The sequence below is a fragment of the Notothenia rossii genome (assembly GCF_949606895.1).
Source record: "Notothenia rossii genome assembly, chromosome: 2".
Lineage (NCBI taxonomy): Eukaryota > Metazoa > Chordata > Actinopteri > Perciformes > Nototheniidae > Notothenia > Notothenia rossii.
The window spans coordinates 38,074,732-38,094,326 of NC_136904.1; the positions used below are offsets into that span (position 1 = coordinate 38,074,732).

The window sequence follows — 19,595 nt, forward strand, 5'->3', positions numbered from 1 at the left end:
CCTTAACTTGGCTTTACTTGGTCATTGCTTCTATCCAACTGGCTTACTTTCCTTTTTTCCTTTTACAGACTTTTTTGGCTTTTATTCTGAAGTTATTCGAGTTTTATACTTTTGAGTATTATTTTCACAACCATTTCAATTTTCCGCTAACTGGGCTAGTACTCTAATTTCCTTTTTAAATGTGTTATTGACTGCATTATCAGACATATTTTATATCCATAGTCATTTACTGAGAAAGACAAACATTTTTCTCTTGTTAGTTATGTTTCTTACGTACTGTATGTTACTGAAAAGACGCCTTACTTCCTGTCAGAAATACTTTCATTAGACTCCAATAAAAAGAAATCCAGATAAAATTACAAGTATTTGAAACACAAGAACCTTCATACATACATACATACATACATACATACATACATACATACATACATACATACATACATACATACATACATACAGTAGATACATACATACATACATACATACATACATACATACATACATACATACATACATACAGTAGATACATACATACATACATACATACATACATACATACATACATACATACATATAGTAGATACATACATACATACATACATGCATACATACATACATACATACATACATACATACATTAATACATACATACATACAGTAGATACATACATACATACATACATACATACATACATACATACATACATACATACATACATACATACATACATACATCTCCCGGAGTCCGTAACCTGGGTGTCATCCTTGACTCAACTCTCTCATTTCAGTCACATATCAAATCCGTCACCAAGTCTGCCTTCTATCACCTCAGGAACATCTCCCGTCTACGACCATCAATCTCCGATTCCGTGGCCGAGACCCTCATCCATGCATTCGTCTCCTCCAGGTTGGACTACTGCAACGGAGTCCTGTTCGGGGTTTCCAGTAAAGCCCTGGACAGGCTCCAGTATGTGCAGAACTCGGCTGCTAGGGTGCTCACTCACACCAAGCCCTGGCAGCACATCACCCCCACCCTCATCCACCTCCACTGGCTCCCAGTCAAGCACCGTATCACATATAATCTCCTTCTTCTGACCTACAAATCCCTCCATGCCCTCGCCCCCCAATACCTGTCTGACCTTCTCCGCCACCACACTCCATCCCGGAAGCTCCGATCGTCTGGACAGGATCTCCTCTCTACCCCCCGCACCAGGTTGCGGACTTTCGGTGACAGAGCTTTCAGTGTAGCATCCCCCACCCTCTGGAACTCTCTCCCCCCCGAAATCCGCAGCGCCCCAACCTTGGACACTTTCAAAAAAGCCCTCAAAACGCACCTTTTCACCAAGGCTTTCCCCACTATATAGTTAGTTTGATAGGTTTATTTTTCCGCTACTTGCTTGCCCCCCCCCCTAACCTGTCTGCCCCTTTTCCCCTACTCCCCCCCCTACCCGACTTGTAAAGCGACCTTGGGTTTCGTGAAAGGCGCTATATAAATATTATGTATTATTATTATTATTATTATTATTATTATTATACATACATACAGTAGATACATACATACATACATACATACATACATACATACATACATACATACATACATACATACATACATACATACATACATACAGTAGATACATACATACATACAGTACATACATACATACGTACATACATACATACATAAATACAGCACATGCATACATACATACATACATACATACATACAGTATAGAGATAATGGGACAAGTTGCATAATATTGTAATTCCAGCAAAAGATCAAATATACTATATACTATATACTACTACTATTACTACTATATTACTATAGGACAGTTTAGTATACATTCAATATAATGTACTGCTACAATAATAATACTTGTATCAAATGTAATTGAATAGACAGCATGATCCATGTGCTGAGTCTCACAATAAATCCAGAGGACCCTAAAGCGCTCTTAAAGATGAAAATAAAACATGGAAAAAGGATAATTATCTTTAAGCACCTTCAAGCTAAAACCTCAAACAGTATGTAATGTATCTTTTCACATGTTCACATGACAGGCCCAGTGCACAACAGAGTAAACATGTTATTGTTGCAACAATTAATTGTTGCCATTTTAAACATTAAAATGATCATTTGAAATAATCAAATTGGCTTTAATAGCCACTTAAGCACATACATTATATTTGAACTTCATTTGAATAAATTCCACTATTTTGGTAGAGTTTTGTATCTATCGTTTTTATTGGATTATGTTAGGTGTATTTACAAGAAGGTGATATGCCGTAACATACTGTAGCTTTCAGTCCATAAATACTTTAACTACTTTATTACATAAGATTTTGGATGTTTTCAAGTGGATTGAAAGCAATTTGTTATTGTGTGTGACTGTATTCTGGTTATTTAATTAAAGCAGTGTTACAGCATATCTTGAATCATCAAGTCGGTAATGGACTGCTCGTGGTGCAATTTGATTGGTAAACACATACCTGGACACTATATTATTATTTCAACAACAAGAACTGCTGTTAAGGATTACCTGTCTCCCTTGTGTAAAATGTATGAGATATCTTTAAAAATTAAACATGTTTTTGATCATATTATTCTGACATTTCGTTTTAGTTATTGAATGCAGTGTTATAGTATATCGCCTATTTGGAATTATAAAGTGGGTAGTGGACTGGACGATATGTTATTTGAATGGATAACAACTGCTTCAACTCTGCACTATATACTTTTGATAAACCTTTGTTCTGGTTTTCTGGTTTGACCTTCCTCTCAATGAGTACATTGGATCTTCACAAAGGGATCGGAATGTTATGAAATGAGAACTAATTCATTGTGCAGAATAAGTGGCTTAAGAACTTATTACATTGGATAAACAGCCACTATGTGTGGTTCATGCTTATTGTGCAAAAGCAACATTTATGCTGCATTATGTTACCGGTCCAAGCAGTGAAGCTTTGAGCTTTGAGTGGCATCAACAAGGTACACCCACCTCCTCTCGAGTCAGGCAAACAAATTAACCCATGAATAAAAAGAGCAACACAAACAAGTCACTTGTACTCCCTCTTCCACGTGTGTACATACACACACACACACACACACACACACACACACACACACACACACACACACACACACACACACACACACACACACACACACACACACTTCAGTCATCATGCCATGAGCAACACTCTCATCTCTGTTGATCATCGTTAATTATTCAAATTAATTCCTAATCACTGAAAAGGGAGGATAGACAAACACTCATTTCCATAGATATTTGCCTCAACTTTTTTTTTTCCTTTTCTCTTTTCACCGACCATTAACCAAGTGATGAATTGGGGCGTGATGTTTATTTATTTATTGAATGCTTTTCATTTCCAATGTGACGTTGTTAGTGTCAAACGCATCCTAATGGTTGTTTTCCCCCTTACCTTTTATTTTTCATTAACATTCATCAAAACATCTGGCTACCTCGAATGAGCCATCTGCATGTGCTGCGCAATCACACAGAGCATGAATGCTAATCCTTAAATTGTCCGTTCAGCGCGCTTTCTAAAGCCACGATGCAGTAAGAATACGACGCCGATGTAGAAGTGAAGACGAGCCCGAATTTCTGTGTCGAGCTGATCGTCGCTTCTAATTATGTGCATACATTTCGAGCCTCCCTTTCTCCAATCTTGTTTATTGTGTGCTGTTTTCCAAATTGTGAGCAGTCGATTTCCATCTCATTTCTTATTAATGTAATTTCACCATTATTTAATCATATTGCTTACAGACACATGTTAAAAAGTCAGCTGAAAAAGCAATTAGAGATCCAATCTGGAGTCTGTTTGGAGATAACTTTATGCATCATGACGCTGCTGAAGAGTCTGCCTTGTGAAAGGAAGAAGTAATTATTATTATTACTTTGAATGCAATGATGTTACAGAGCAGCATGTGAGCACTGGCCCATTTAGCATTGAGGACGGCCAATCAGCTAATGGAAACAGGCAACTCACTGATGCCCACGTGAATCTTATAATTTAGTAGTTTTGATAATGAATTTCATGCAAGCTGTTGATGAACCATACAGCATGTCACAGATGACAAAGCTAAACCAAGACACAAATGATAGAAAACCATACAATTGTCTCAAAAGTGCCAGCTGAGGTGAGGCAAGGGGGGTCCGACAGATTTTCTAAAAGCGGGCACGGAGATGATGTTAAGTTAACAGAATAACAAATGTTATTAAACTCACTTGGGGGGTCCGCAAAAATATGTGCCGATTCAAATCACCTCGTGGGGAGTGGACGTTTTTAGGGCATCCAACAGGAAGGTATTAAACTATCCAACAGGGAGTAAGCAAACCTTACAACAGGAAGTCTGCCTTAGCTTAGCCGTGTTTGGTGAACATGCATTGTACCGTGCAAATACTTAATGCTTTACTGCCCAAAATAAAAGACCATACATTTGCCATACAGATGCTAACAACTTAACGGTTATATATGTTTTTTGATCTTTTTACTTAGAATTAATTAATTAAAAAGGTCCGCTGCAACTCTTGCTACTTTTAAATCCAGACTAAAAACGTATCTTTTTGTCGCTGCATTTGAGTGAGCTGTTTATATCCACACTGTAGTATGGCTTTTATTCATGTATTCTATACCTGTTGTGTTTATTTTATTATCCTTGCTATTTAATGCCTGTTATTAAATGCCATTTTATCATGTGTTTCTGCTGTATTTATTCTTAAATGTATTTTATTTTAATTAGCAAAGCACTTTGAATTGCCGTGTGCTGAAAGGTGCTGTATAAATAAACTTGCCTTGCCTAGAATTATGTATACCTATGTCTATTAAGATGTTGGTATTTTATTGAGTTATTTCCATTGTTTTTTTGTGCAAGAGATACTGCTTCTAAATCATCATTAAGAAAAGATACACCAGCTCTTGTTAGTGCCAGAAACAGGGGAGTTTGTGCCGAAGCTTTTCATAAAAAGGTGCCCATTATCAACACATGATAACATAAATATTTGATCACAAAAGTAGATTAATAGTTCCTATAAATATATGTATTTTTTAAATCATATCATCATCGTATAAATCATCGTTTCCGTACTGTAAAATATACCAGTACGACATTGTCATTACAAATTAAAAAGCTTTACATTGCTCCAACACATGTTTGTGTCTCCGTAGCCTCTACTTCCTCTATAAGGCTACACGTGTTCCCCTCTCATTCAGCAGGCCTGGGTGATTGTACTATCCAGATCGCATAATATAATAATATTGTGTGCATATAATACTTTCCATTAGTGATATCAGTCGGTGTGTCTGAGAGATCTGCGAGATATAAATGTTTCCTTATTACATTTATTAATATAAACAGACAATAAGACCTTGGAGAACTGCCAAGTGTCAACATCTACATACTGTATGTTCATAATGTGTTTGTCCTTTATACATCTGTTTACACCCCGTATATATCTACATATGTATATATTATTATAGTACACACTGTTTATTCTCCTGAACACGTATTAAATTAACATTCTGTTTATCTTATTCTATATTATATGTGTGTCTTTTTCTTGCAACTAAATGTTTCACTATTTGTTTTCTTTTACTTTTATTTTAAGTATATCGTATGTTACCTTTGAATCTTTTGAGTATTATTGGGATTCACATATGGGTCTTTCTCTCAGCACATAAGCAGTGTGGGTTTTTATTTATTTTCTTCACATAAACAATCTGTTTTCCTGCATTATTTCATGTTTTAATGCAAGCTATACCCGTTCTTATTTCAGTTTTAGTGCCCACACTTATACACATTTGTTGCCCCAGCTTACTGTTGATGCTTTGAACATAAGTGTGCATCTGTAGAGGGAAATGGAGCGCGCCCGGGAGCCTGAGTTAACAGCAGCCTCACACAGCCGTAATCTACAAACATCACGAAAAACAGATGGGCCGAGTTACCTGCAGTCCTGTTGATGTTACACAACTTTTTAAACAATAATCAGCATTGTCAGCTCCCTTTCAGAGTTCATTTGTTGTCCCTGAAGGGCTCGCAGAGAATTGGTGAGGGAGACGTGTGCACTGCGGTTAACAACGTTGTCATTTAGTCTATTGCTAAGGGCTTTTTTTAAATCCCTTTACTCTGCCTTCAGAAAATGAATGAAATGTTAGGCTAATGCACACATGTATATTAAAGGTACCATCTCCCTCAGTGCAGTCTTTTTTGAACATAATCCATACGGAGAGCATTTAAAGGCTTATATACTGATTTAAAAGTAAAGTATTCAAATATAATTACCATCACATTGAATTATATAAGGTGTTGATTGGATCCAAAGGTTTTCAGGTCCTTAACTTTATGTAACGCCATATGGAAATATTCCAATAACAGTAAAAGTCCTGCATTTAAAACTTTACTTTAGTAAATTAATGAATCAAGTTATATCAGAAAAATGTAACCAGTATTAAAAGTCATTGTGCTGTTAAGTGTCGATATTTTAGGGTGAATATTCATGCTGTATCAATCCATTTTTTACTGTTGTAGATGTTTAATGTTTTGCTCCTTTATAAACTGCTGGATAGTTGTATATGCCCTAATGCATTATTTTATAAGAGGACAAATTCTGCTCACATTCAGGTTCATATTTGTATTTTGTGTCTGCTTTAATGTTCAAAAAGCTCTTTATTGTTCTCATACTACCTCTTTTCACCCTCTGTCTGAAACCAGAGCCCAGTCTGCTCCGATTGGTTAGCTGGCCGGCTCTGTTGTGATTGGTCAACTGCTTAGAGATGACCCGCCCCTTAGTCTTAATGTGTTGGAGCACTAGCCAATACAAGTGCAAGTGTTACATAGTAATGTCGCTATGTCACGAAAGTAAACAAAGGAGTCCAATGGAGGTGTTTCAGGCAGGGGGGAGTGTGTGGGAGAGAAACTCCCTCTGGGGGGAACTTTGGGATTGTAGCCTTTGCAGACCATGTACATGCACACAAAGCTGTATAACACGCTACAGGAAAGGGAAATCCCCCAAAAGAAAAAAAGGGCCCCTTCAATAAGATCATCATAGTTTGTAGGTTTGGTGCTAAGAAACACATAAGTTCTGAAGGGTCAATGCATCATGATGCATTTTACAGCTGATCCAAGACAAAACATACTAAAATACTTCCTCCTCTTGTGCATGACAAACATTTAAACTCATAATATTTGGTGACATTCTTTTTGATTGGAACAGGAAGTTAGGAAAAAATTCCCACTGATTATCATCAACAAATATTTATATTCTGTCGTTAAATGTGTTTTGGAAGTTCATGTTATTCCTCATCATCTGCATAACAACCAATGTCTCTTTTTTTTCTCATTAATTTGGTAATTCCTTCCTGCCATTGAGCCTGCGAGTTCTCATTGAGAAAAAAAACAAAATCCTTTCTGCACTTGATTGAATAATTTGTGCACACAGATTACGTCATTTGTGCTTTTGATTTAATATTGTTTTTGACGTGAAGAGGCTTGACTTTCAAGGTCTGCCCCTCACCGCCGAAACAAAACCACAAAGCCACTTCTAATGGAAAATACACAGTGGCTTAACGGGAGCAACTGCTGCTGCCGCACAAAGGACAATTTATGAGTGCAAGGTTTTTCTTCCACCTTTTAACTCTGAGACAAAAGATACAATACAGACACAAACAACTCACTCTGAACTGTAAAAACACAGCTAACATCATCAGAATAGACATACAGTAACCTTAGGTTGTTCATTGGTTATTAGCATCTCTGCTATTTGAGATATATTTATTTGCCTACACTCTTGATTGAACTGTAGCATCAATATTCATATACTGTAGTAGGAATGGCTTTAGCTTCAATTGTAGGCTTCATTAAGGAGTCGTTTTTCCCTTCCTTTTTCAGAAACTAATTTAGGTCAACATAATGTTAAATTCAGAGGAATAAAGTATAGTATAGCTAATATTTGCCATTACACATTCATTTAAAGTGAAATTGTATTTTCTTAAAAAGTCTACATGATCACACAAAACACCAGGCAGCTCCAGACAAATGTCTTGGAACATATTATATGACTATATTATAATCAATGCTAAACTTTCTTGGTAATTTATTTTTATAATATATTAAATTATTTCCGTGTAGTGGAACTACTGTTATTTGTGCACTCAGTTTAAACTGTTTGTTTTATTTTTCTTTCCTTTTGTTTTTTGATGTTTTTTATTCGATATAATGTTATTCACTTTAATGTAACATTTACTTGTTTTGACCCCAGGAAGAGTAGTTGCTAAGTGGTAGTCAACATGCCGGTGATCATTAAAAGCTTGATAAAAATTGCTTTGAGGTGTGAAAATGACATTTAATAGTTATATATTTTTTTTAATTCCATGGGTCTTGCGTTGTAAAGTGTTAATTGCATGTTTAGTTGGGGGTCTGATTCACAGTTGGGTCCTGAAAGCCTAAAATGGGCCACACAGCTGAGATAGGAGCTTACATTCATACATCTAACAATAAGTTAAACCCTTCAATGAACAAATTATTCCAGACAGTGATTTTGACTTACTTATAGTCCCGGTAGCCCACCACTTGACCTGAGCTGACCTTGTAAGCTAATTTATTTAAGTCGAGCAGGTAATGAAAAAGGACAATGTTTAAGGTTCTGACCCGATGTGCCTGGCCCCGTCTAGAAGAAAACCACTTCTGAAATAATCCTTAGATGTAATCACTGTCTCGCTGTTAAGCCCATTTCTTTCCTTTTTGTTCCATTATGGGCGTGGCGTCCCTTCATTACATTTTGTAATACATTATGCTCTCCGTTGGTTAGAAACAGACAAAGGATTTGCACGCTGTATTAATAGCTCCCATTAAATTGAATGAAGCAACGTTTCTATCTCGAGAGATCTTCAGCGGGCTTTGTCAGCCAAACAATGAATATTTGTTTGGCTGACAAAGGGCCCCAAAGAGGTGTCCTGCTTTTGTGTCTTCCATTTTTTTTGTATCAACTTGACATGGCTGTCCTGAAGAGGTGACTCTTGAAACCAACTTGTTAAACATGCTCCGAGATGGCCTCAGTGTGTGCACATTTGCTCCATAGAAAAGAGATTCATGTTATAATACTAAAACACCAACAAGCACAGAACCGCACTTACCCGTGTTGGGGTCCACAGAGAAATATGGTTGTCCCTCCAGTATGCTGTACACCAGTTTAGCGCTGTTCCCGTACACTGGATCGTCGGCATCTGTAGCTGTTACCCGGGTAACTGGGGTACCTGTGGGGCAGAGAGAGAGAGTTAGGAACTATGACTCTATAGGCAATCATCTCTACATCGCTGTGCCAATCAAGATGAGACTATTCAACCCTATGTGGGGTTGATTTCCCAACAAAAGAAAGTATCATCTGTATCCGGCATGCTTGATATGTTCACTGCCAATTGTGTCATTTTTCTATCCGGATTTCATCATATAGAACAAAGGAAAAGTATGAAAATGATTGCGATGGGTTGGAAATCTTCATGAAAAGCAAAGTCCTCCACAGTTGTACAAGATGCGCCAATGAAACCTTGAAAATACAAAGAAACATAACACTTCTAACCCAACACTAAATAATATATCAATGTTCAATTGATACAACCCATTATATTAACAAACTTAAGTCACAACAATAATTTTCAATGATTTACTTTTTAATGTTAATATTTAAATGGATACAAATTTGAAAAATAACGCCAGATATAATTTGAATACTGCATCCAAAACACATGATTTTTTTTAGCAGCTGCTAACTTCACAGTTATTTCAACTGTCAGTGAAAAAAAAGGTACACATGGCAGCTCTTTAAAAATAAAAACATGTATATATAATAAATGGGTATAAGTCCAATCAAAAGACCTCCCCATGCTTTTCCAAACCTTCTTGACTATCTTCGAAATACACAGCCAGACACCACAGGCCAAAATAGTTTTTATGCATTCATTTGGGCTAAAATGCTGTTCAGACCGGTGGAAAGAACCATCCAAAATACATATGTAGGTGTTTATGTTAATATTGAGTTTGCTTGTGATATCATTTATTTTCAAATAAAGTATCCTTCACATTATGGACTTTTGAAATGCTTTTCTTTAAAGGCCATTTTCTCAAAATGAGTTTGTTTTAATACTCTGGAGTGGAGTTTGAGTAACATTATAGAGTTTCATTTTTACTTTATACTCGACGTATCCACAGAGGAACTTTTTTATATAAAATGTATATCCTGTTTATATATGGGCTCAGAACAGTCTCATAATACACACATGCACACAGAAGGATTCACACTTGTATTTCATGATCCGCAAAAGGATTCACAATTGTGTTTTTCAATGCACACACAAATGTGTTCCGTTTCATATACATGTAAATAAAATCCAAATAGAGAAAAAAGTTTCAAATGTGTATTTTTGATCCACACATATTTATTTTCCGTTTAAAACCTCTGAACCTGCAAACACAAGCCGCTTTCTGTGCAAGGATCGCTGTGCATTCGTGTGTGGGTTTTTTGAGAATCCCCTGACGGTCAGCCGATTCGTAATTGTAATTTTTTCTATCTATAGCCAATCAGATTTCTCCTCAATTATAAGCCCATCACATGAGAGCGCCCCCACAAGGGTAGATTTATTGCGTTCATGACGTAGCGCTTCATGTACGCATTTTGCGCAGTCCAGAGCTGACAGGTCCATGCATCTTCCGGCGCAGACTGAAAACTCATCTCTTTCGACTCCACTTCGAGCAATAGAATGACTATCAAAGCACTTATATACTAATAAAGGACTGGCTTATCTAAAGCCAGTTGAGTAGCACTAGAAATGTTTTAGCTCTATGAAGCCTGATGTACTTATATGATTCTGTTTTCCTCAAGTTTGTATCTTCTTGGTCGAATGTACTTACTGTAAGTCGCTTTGGATAAAAGCGTCAGCTAAATGCAATATAATGTCATGTAATGAAAACTGTAATGACATTACATTCTTTAAAACATGAGGAAATTGATATTTATGGCTGTTTTAAAATGGTTTCTGACGTACAAATGTTTTCAAAATGTCGTCCGTAAAAACATGTAACAGAATCAACGGATGGCCATGTAATTATTTCACAGTAATTGGTCTTGAAGAACTGCCTCGTCTCTCATATACACACTGAAAGCTTAAAATATAGTGACGTCTTAGCACTTAAAGCCTGAAACCCACACAAAAACACTTCTGAAGAAAAGTTAATGTAATGAAGGGCATATGTATTCTCAAAATGTTTATCGCTTATCCCTATGTCTTTTACATAGGAGCAATGAGCCATTACCTCCACACCAACAATGCTCAATGTAACATAAATGGGGTTTCTTTATTAAACCAGCTCGATGAGATTTTCAGGAAATGTACGCAAGGACCTTCATCAATATACCGACGCTCAAGGCTAATCACAAATTAGATTTGTGACAATTCGAGCCGCCATTTACAGCTCCATTATAGGGTTTTAGGGTGAGATACATTTGAAAAATGGAATAAAGAGACTATTAACGCAATTAAACAACTCCATTTAATTCCCAGTGACCTCGCTAGCTCCTCATCAGACTTGTTGTGAGGAAGTGAGAGAGAAAGTAGGAGAGGAAAGAAGCTGACATGCTGACGGTGAGCAACACGCTGGCAGGAAGCCAGATGGTATGGTAATTGTTTCTGTGAAAGATGTTTAGAGGTATTCTGACAACAACGGGAGACGTCCCTCGCCGCAGACGGCACAGGTCCCGCCACCGGCACCTGCGTCTGTCCACTGCAGAGGAAAAAGCCGGTAGCGCAGACCTCTGCCAACATCTGGATCCGAAATTGTGATTCAGTCATGAATTAAAACATTAAAATCAAACAGGAGTGCCAGATGTGGTGGACTCACAATCCCTGCATAGAGCCCTCACAAATCAGACATCTGTATTCTGTCGGCTTGTTGTCTTTTGCTGCCTCTAAGCACTGAACGAACCTTCAGCTGACCCTCTGACTAGTGTGCAAGACAGTCATGACTTAAGATACTTGGGATCCAAAAGAAGTTCAAATACAACTCTTTGAGTACATATTTTATCTCCAAAGCAAAACATTCCTGTTCAAGGGCCTTTGATAAATCACACTAAACCAAAGATGGCAAACGGACTGCATTCATAGTGCTTTTTTTAATTTTTCCAATATTCACCCATTCAAACACACACCGTTAGCCGTGCCATCACGAGCAATTTTGGGTTAAGTATTTTAACAAATTACACGTCATTGACTTAAAAGGGCTTGGAATCATAGGACAACTACCTCATGAAACACAGCCGCTGGTATTATTCCGATAATTGTTCAAGTGGAATCAGATTATCGAGACAAGGATACTACAAGTTTACAACTCTTAGACTGCTTCAGTCTAACATTTCACATATGCCAGGGCTAATCTTGTAATTCTATTCAACTTTTGCAGTAACAATGTCATTTTCCCCGCTGTGGGACAAATAAAGGTTTTCTAATTCTGATAATGAAACAAATGTTATAAAAAACGTAATGTGGTTATGTAGTGCACAATAGTTCCTTGAGGTTTGCTCCAGCAACTTCACATCATGATTACAAATGTTAACAGGGTGGTCAATCAAAGGTTTGGTTACTTATATAGTATTGTGGGCGTGGCCACTTTGAGTGACAGGATGGCACTCGCTCATGTTATCAGCTGCTGGCTGTCTGTTCTGGGGCGAACGTCCTGTTCATTTTGCCCATTTTTAGATTATCCAGAAGTTAGGAGTTGTAGCCTCTGACACAGAGACTCGGCCCATGTTTTATTCAGTCTGTGGTTTTAACATATGTTTTGTTTGTACATTCATCTATTGTTTGATATGGCCAGTCAGCTCTAAGACTTTGGATTCATGAATATAAAAACGTGTTTGTGAAGTTAGATATGACTCACAGCTGTTGTGTGGCTTGGGAAAAATACATCATTAATGTACCAGTCTTTCTTTAGCTTTACACAAAAGGTGCAACTTATATCAATGTATTTTTAAATGTTCTGCATTACAATTATTAGCTGGATACAACCTTTTGAAGCATTTAAAGAACATCTCTTACATTTTATTAATAGGAAAATAAATGTAGCTAAACTCTTTCTCAACAGATATCTGCAAATCATGTTGACTAGTATGACAAGGAAGAGTGTATCCTTATGATGTCTTGTTGAAAACTAACTATTTTAGTCTTAGTTTGCTTAGATGTTTTTCAGATCCATACACTTATCTTTTTTCTTTTATTACGTCATCTACACGTGTCCTACCATTGATTTATAGTCACCGCCAAATCAGTGGTCTTGTAACAGCAAAACAAAGAGAAAGCCAGATTTACACCTTAACTGGAGTAGCAGTTTGCACCGTTGCAACCCAATTATTTCACAGTGAGAGAACCTCAAGTGGTCCTCGGAGACAGAGGTGTTCTTGTAATTCATAGTCTTATGATGACCCATGCTGTTGTGTTTCCAGAGCTTACCTTGTAAATTCCATACCGCTTGTTACACCCCGTGCCTTTTGCAGTGTTTAGTTCACAGCAGATCAATGAGTTTCTATCTTTTCTCCCGTGTTTGTGGTTTTTGCAATAGTTCTAGCAGAAAAACCAACAGTAACTTGATGTGAGCTGCTGATAGACTTGAATGCAATAATCTGCCACTCAGGCCATTAACTCTACATTTGTATGAAATAAACTGCAAGATATTCTATTGCTACTCACTCTGCTTAATAAACTGCCACAAATGTGTTGGATAAGTAAATAAAATATCCAACAAATTGGTTGACAGGATGTAAGGAAACACATATGAATTTGATCCGACAGATGCGTGCAATAATCCAAATTGGTGTGCTAGTGCAGAAACAAATTATATCCTGTGTGACAAAGGTGTTTGCCAATTGTCAAATGAGCAAAATGAGAGACAGCTAAATAAATTGCACCTCCTTTTTCTCCGAGATACAGCCTCTTATCTGCCTTAAAGTTACATTACCACTACTACAGAGGGAGCACTGCACACATCTCTAATTATGAAAATTACCTTTGTGCTTATAAAAGGTGTCTGACTTTGGCAAACAGGCTTTATAAATGCGGTTACACTACAGATTGAAGTGGGGGGGGAAATAGAGGGTAGGGAAAAGAAAATCTTCATAAAAACAGTGGAAGCGGCGAAGCATGAAATAGCTCCCTCTTCCTTTCCCTTCCCACAGGGGTACAATACTCCTCAACACCCATGATAAAAAAAACAAGGGATTAGGAAAGCCTGTGTTTTGGTCCTGTTTCAAATCAGTGCAGATTAGCTCGTCCTTCCCCCCTTAATAATGCTCAGAAATGTCAGGGACACTGCAGAAATGGATGCAGCTGTGGGCCAAGCAAACAGGCACAGAAACTCAATTGTACCAGGGATATTGTCTCTGGCTTTTATTTGAAGCCTGTAGCATTGGCGATTACAATAATAGCAACACAACACCTATAAACTTCCAGGGACGAGAAAAAATGAAGGAAGGATTTAGGGAATGTACAAAAAATAATCCTATGGACAGTGTTGACCAAGTGTTAGACTAATGACCAGTATGTGTTACTGCTTGTGCATCTTTATCTAAAAAGGTGTTGTTCACTAAGGGGCTAAACATGTTCGTGGAAGTAGGTTCCATCATGGTATTTCCTGTCTAAATTAAGTTGTCTAATTATTCTCCTTTGGTTGAGCAAATGCCCAAACACTGAAAGATTACATTGAAGTTTCCTTGGAAAGCAAATCTCCCTCTGTAGCCCACAGAGTGACAGGTATTATTATTTATTTCAAGCTTCTACCATTGTTGTGATTACAATAATAGCGACACAACGCCTACAGACTTTCAAGGACGGGAAAAAACTGAATGGTGGCTAAAAACAAATAATGGTGAAGGCAGGAATTGGGTACATAAAAATAGTGTCCAATGGAAAATGCAAGATGACTAGCATACTACTGCGTTGGCATCTTGATTTACCTAAATATGATTTCTCACTAACCATTCTTGGTCAATTGTGTTAGTAGAAGTAGGCAAAATCAAGCTATTTCCTGTCTGAACGGATTAGTCTCCCTTTTCTTTTCTTATTCCCGAGAAAATGGACGGGAAAAAACACAATGGTGGCTAAAACAAAGAAAAGGAAGGAATAAGATATGAAAACAAATTAATGAATAAAATAGTTACCCATTATTTGCCAAACATCTTCGTGAATACAATCTTGTTTACTTCCTGTCCTAATGGATTTGACTCACTTGTCTTCTGTTTTCGAGAAATGCCCAGAAACTGAAATATTACAATTCCTGGGAAAGTAAATCTCCCTCTGTTGGTTTGGACAGTGGCCCACAGAGTAAAAGCCCCTACACACCAAACTGACACCAAAGAACGGACGGAACACGACTGTTGTGTCGCCTCACGTCTCCCGCGTCTTGGCCAAACAGTCGCACTGGAACGGCTCGTCCACACAGCGGCGTGCGTTGACGCTTCACCATTCACTTTGAATGGGGTGACGTCACTTTTCGCCGACCTGTGTCGTGCGAAGCGACGCGGAGCGTTGCTGGCGTGGCTCGCTGCAAAAGTTGAGCAATGTTCAACTTTTGACGCCTCGGCAGAAGCGTCAGCAAATCGAATCATATGCCAGTACAAGCTCTAGCCAATCAAACCGCTGCTTGTGTGTTAAGGGCGGGAGATTCATGTGATTGGTTGTTGGTCGAGTGTCAGACACGCCCGACGGCAAGCGTCAACACACGCCGCTGTGTGGACGGCCCGGAACACACCGCAAAGACTTCAGCCGACGGCCAAGTAGCACGTACGAACTGCGCATGCGTGAGTGGCAATAACTCTCCTTACCAGCAGGCGGCGGTAGTGTGTATTCGTCATTCAAAAGAGGCAACCAGAAGACAGACTACGTGATATATACAAACAAAAAATAGCTACATGCTACAGCTTAAGCCAAGCAGCACAGAAGAAGGCTCACCAAGAAGAGCCGGCTCTTTCGGCTCCCAAACGGCTCTTCAGTTTACCACATATTATACCTTTTAATTAAATCAAATGTAGCCCTGTTTTGACTAATGAATGATGTATAGGCCTATGTGTACACATATATCACTTACATTAATCAATACATCCTTTGTACTGAAGTATTCAAAAGTAAAAATTACATGTTTAATATAAATGATTTGCTGTGGCCAAATGTTTTCATTGCATTTACAGATCCTTGTAACTCTGATACCACCCCATGAATGCACTGACTTGCTTGTAGAACCACGCTACAAAAAACAGATAGCAACACCTATAAAAACTATTTAAAAAAAGGGGCTACTGTATCGACATTTTAAAATTATATTTAAAGAAAAGGCCGATTCTGTGAGCTGCAGCTGACCACGCCCCCCTGCAGGAGAGGGGAGCGTGCTCTGAGATCAGCTGCTGGGCTGTCAGAAGAGGGGGAGAAAAAGAGATCTCCCTCCTCCGTGTTTTATTCTTATAGAAGTAAGAAGAGAAGTAACGGAGCAGAAACCCTCCTTTTTACGCAGCGGTCCAGACATAGACATCAAACGGCGACACATATTCAGTTGATATTTACTTTGGCATTAGGGCAGGGATATCTAGATACTTTCCAAGGTTTGACATAATGAATTGTGCTACTTTTAAAGCAAGCAACGATGTTTTCAAATCTGTAATCAAAAAGCTCCTCAAAAACACTATCGAAGCAGTTCCTGCCATTGCTACGTTAGTTCAAACAGTAACAACGGACTATTTTTCTTTAACGGATGCATGTCAATTTAAATAAATACATACAACAATTTTTTAAATCAATAAAATCATTTTCTAAATCCATAAAAGCATTTCAATTAATATTGGGAGTCATGTCGTTACTTTGTTGAGAATGTGGCCATGTAATAAGCGGGATAATGTGCACATTGCTCATTATCGTGCAATTATATTATTATTATTATTATTATTATTAATATAATTATTATAAATATTATTATTGCACCTTCTAGAACCCTCCGCAAATAAAAAAAAGAACCGGCTCGTTCGCGGGCGCGAGCCGGCTCCCGTCGTTCAATTAAAAGAGCCGGCTCTTTGACCCGGCTCGTTCGCGACCGACAGTATCGGTGCAGTGCCTTTTCAGTGGGGCAAGATATAGCAAATATGCAACCCAGTCTCACGGCATTTCGTGTTATAGTCACAACATTTAATCTATTGATTTGTTTTCACAAACACAATTTTCCCCTTTTTGTGTCACACGTGACCGAAATACATTGCTTTTAAAATATTTCTATTGGTAGTATGTTTTATGCCTGCGTCTTTTTGTCCGGTCGGGTCTTGGAAGACCGGAAGCTGTGTGGTTCATCAAAACATTTTCTTTCTCAATATCAAGCCACGATGATTGTTTTTATTTTAAATCGTATAATGTTGTATGTGTTGATACCCCCAAAGCATTTTTCTTATTTAAAAGAAGACCTTAACCTAAAGTATTCTTTAATGTTTAAATAAAGGTTAATTAGTTTTTCTGTTTTGCACATCCCATTAATATCTTTGTACATCCGGCACTAAACAGTCTTATTGTAGAGATCACTTACAGTATCTTCTTGATATTTTATATTCTACATTTCTATCATTGACCTTCAACTTTCCCCCTATTTTGTATGTACTCTTAATATTTTTTTCATCAAATATAACATTTTGAAATTCAGTTCCTGATGGACGGCAAAAAAGCCAGATATTATAGAATTAGACAAATAAATAATTGTGTATTATTGTTGAGTAAATAACAAATTAGAAGGAAAAAAAGATTAAAACAAAGCCCCATTTATTTTCCTCACGGACGGCAAAAATAGTCCGACATTATACGATTTAAAATAAAAACAATAATCGTGGCTTGATATTGAGTAAGAATATGTTTTTATGAACCACACAGCTTCTGGTCTTCCAAGACCCGACTGGACAAAAAGACGTGGGGCAGGCACAAAACACACTACCAATAGAAATACATTGCTTTTAAAATCGTTCTGTGTGACACGAGAAAAAGGGAAAAATCGTGTTGGTGAACACGAATCAATAGATTAAATGTCGTGACTATAACACGAAATGCCGTGAGACTGGGTTGAAATATGTGTGCCTATCCTGCTATTTGTGATTATTATTTTAATCGCACAGCGTAAATAAAAATAAAAATGTGCCTACATAACTGTCAGTTGCAGCCGTAGCATTATTATTTGTTTAACTAGCCTACTAACAGTATATTTTTAAAACATTTTAAAATGACCATCTTGAACAGCTACAACATTAAAATACTTCTAGGCAGATTGTGGACAGTAACAAAGTACATTTACTTAAGTGCTGTACTGCTGCACTCCCATTCAGGCAAATAGTGTTTCGCTAAGCTAAACAGTCGCAGGCTCCGCGGCCAATTCAACATGTCGAATCAGCACGGCCGAAAAGACACGACGGTGCGGGACACACCAAAGAGTAGGGCGACAGGACGCTCATCGACGGCCAGATATCTATCGACATCCATCGACGGCCAAAATCGGCTTGGTGTGTATCCGGGCCTTAACACGCATTAAGCATGTATGAAAACACGGCCTGAATTTACGCTAGTTTTCCCTATGCGTGTAAACTCATGAATCACGTCGGGAAATGCCCAAGATTTAATAGCACACCATTCATTTAAACACACTTCGTTTTCAAAAGGATGCCATTACTGTACATTTAAATGTGTTTTACAGCTGTTGTCTGCTGATTGAAAGGCCTGTGGTTTCTAAATGGGCCTCCCAGTATAAAGACATGGTAGTCTATTCTCGTGTTTTATCAGCCGACAGAAATAATAGGACACGCGCCTCCTATTTACTCTGTACACTGGCTCAGTGATGGGAAATCAATAGGAATCTTCCCTGAACCAGAAAGGGGATAAATTCGGGGACGCAGCCCGATGTGACACACAATGGCTGTGGAAGGACATTGCAGATTATTTCTGCAACACATTATCCCACAACACAGCTTCATCTGCCTGCTTATGTCCTTTAAGTATTGAAAGAATAACCAAACAGAGGAAGGTCGTGAAGATGTCCATGAGCCATCAGGAGACGCTCATTTTCAGATGCTTACTGTACTGCAGGGTGGCAGGAAAAGGATTTGAAAATGAAACCAATTTCTACATCTACGCATGTGAATAAGGATGATAATGTGCCATGGTTTTCAAAATGTGGAAACATGGAAACAGTGATTTATACACATGACAAATACTGTCATGATAATAAATATAGGTTCTTCTTTAGGTCCGCAGCTTTTTGTCATCACTAGCTATTAGTGGCTAAAAGGCTTCCGTCTCAGATGTGGATGATTTTAAGTTGACACATTTTAGTATGAAGTGTGAATAAAGTGTGAATGATTTAAAAAAAAAATACCTCAATATATCCTGGGGAAATACAAGAATGTGCAGTATATCAGAATATAAAGTGGCAGAGCAGTGCAGTTATACAAGAGGTCGTGTTTGAATGGAAATGTGTAAAATACACAGAGAAATTTGCAGTAAGGAATATGAGGCATGGCTCA

At 37.8% G+C, this 19,595-nt stretch overlaps 1 protein-coding gene across 2 annotated transcripts in view; it reads right to left on the bottom strand.

Moving 5' to 3' along the window:
• The window catches only part of cdh8 (cadherin 8), a 132,869-nt gene that overhangs the window by 41,355 nt on the left and 71,919 nt on the right, over positions 1-19,595 (bottom strand). For both annotated transcript variants that reach the window (XM_079666499.1, XM_079666498.1), the window contains exon 4: positions 9,157-9,276. In XM_079666499.1, coding sequence (XP_079522625.1) covers positions 9,157-9,276 — 120 coding nt within the window. The remainder of the gene's footprint in view (positions 1-9,156; positions 9,277-19,595) is intronic.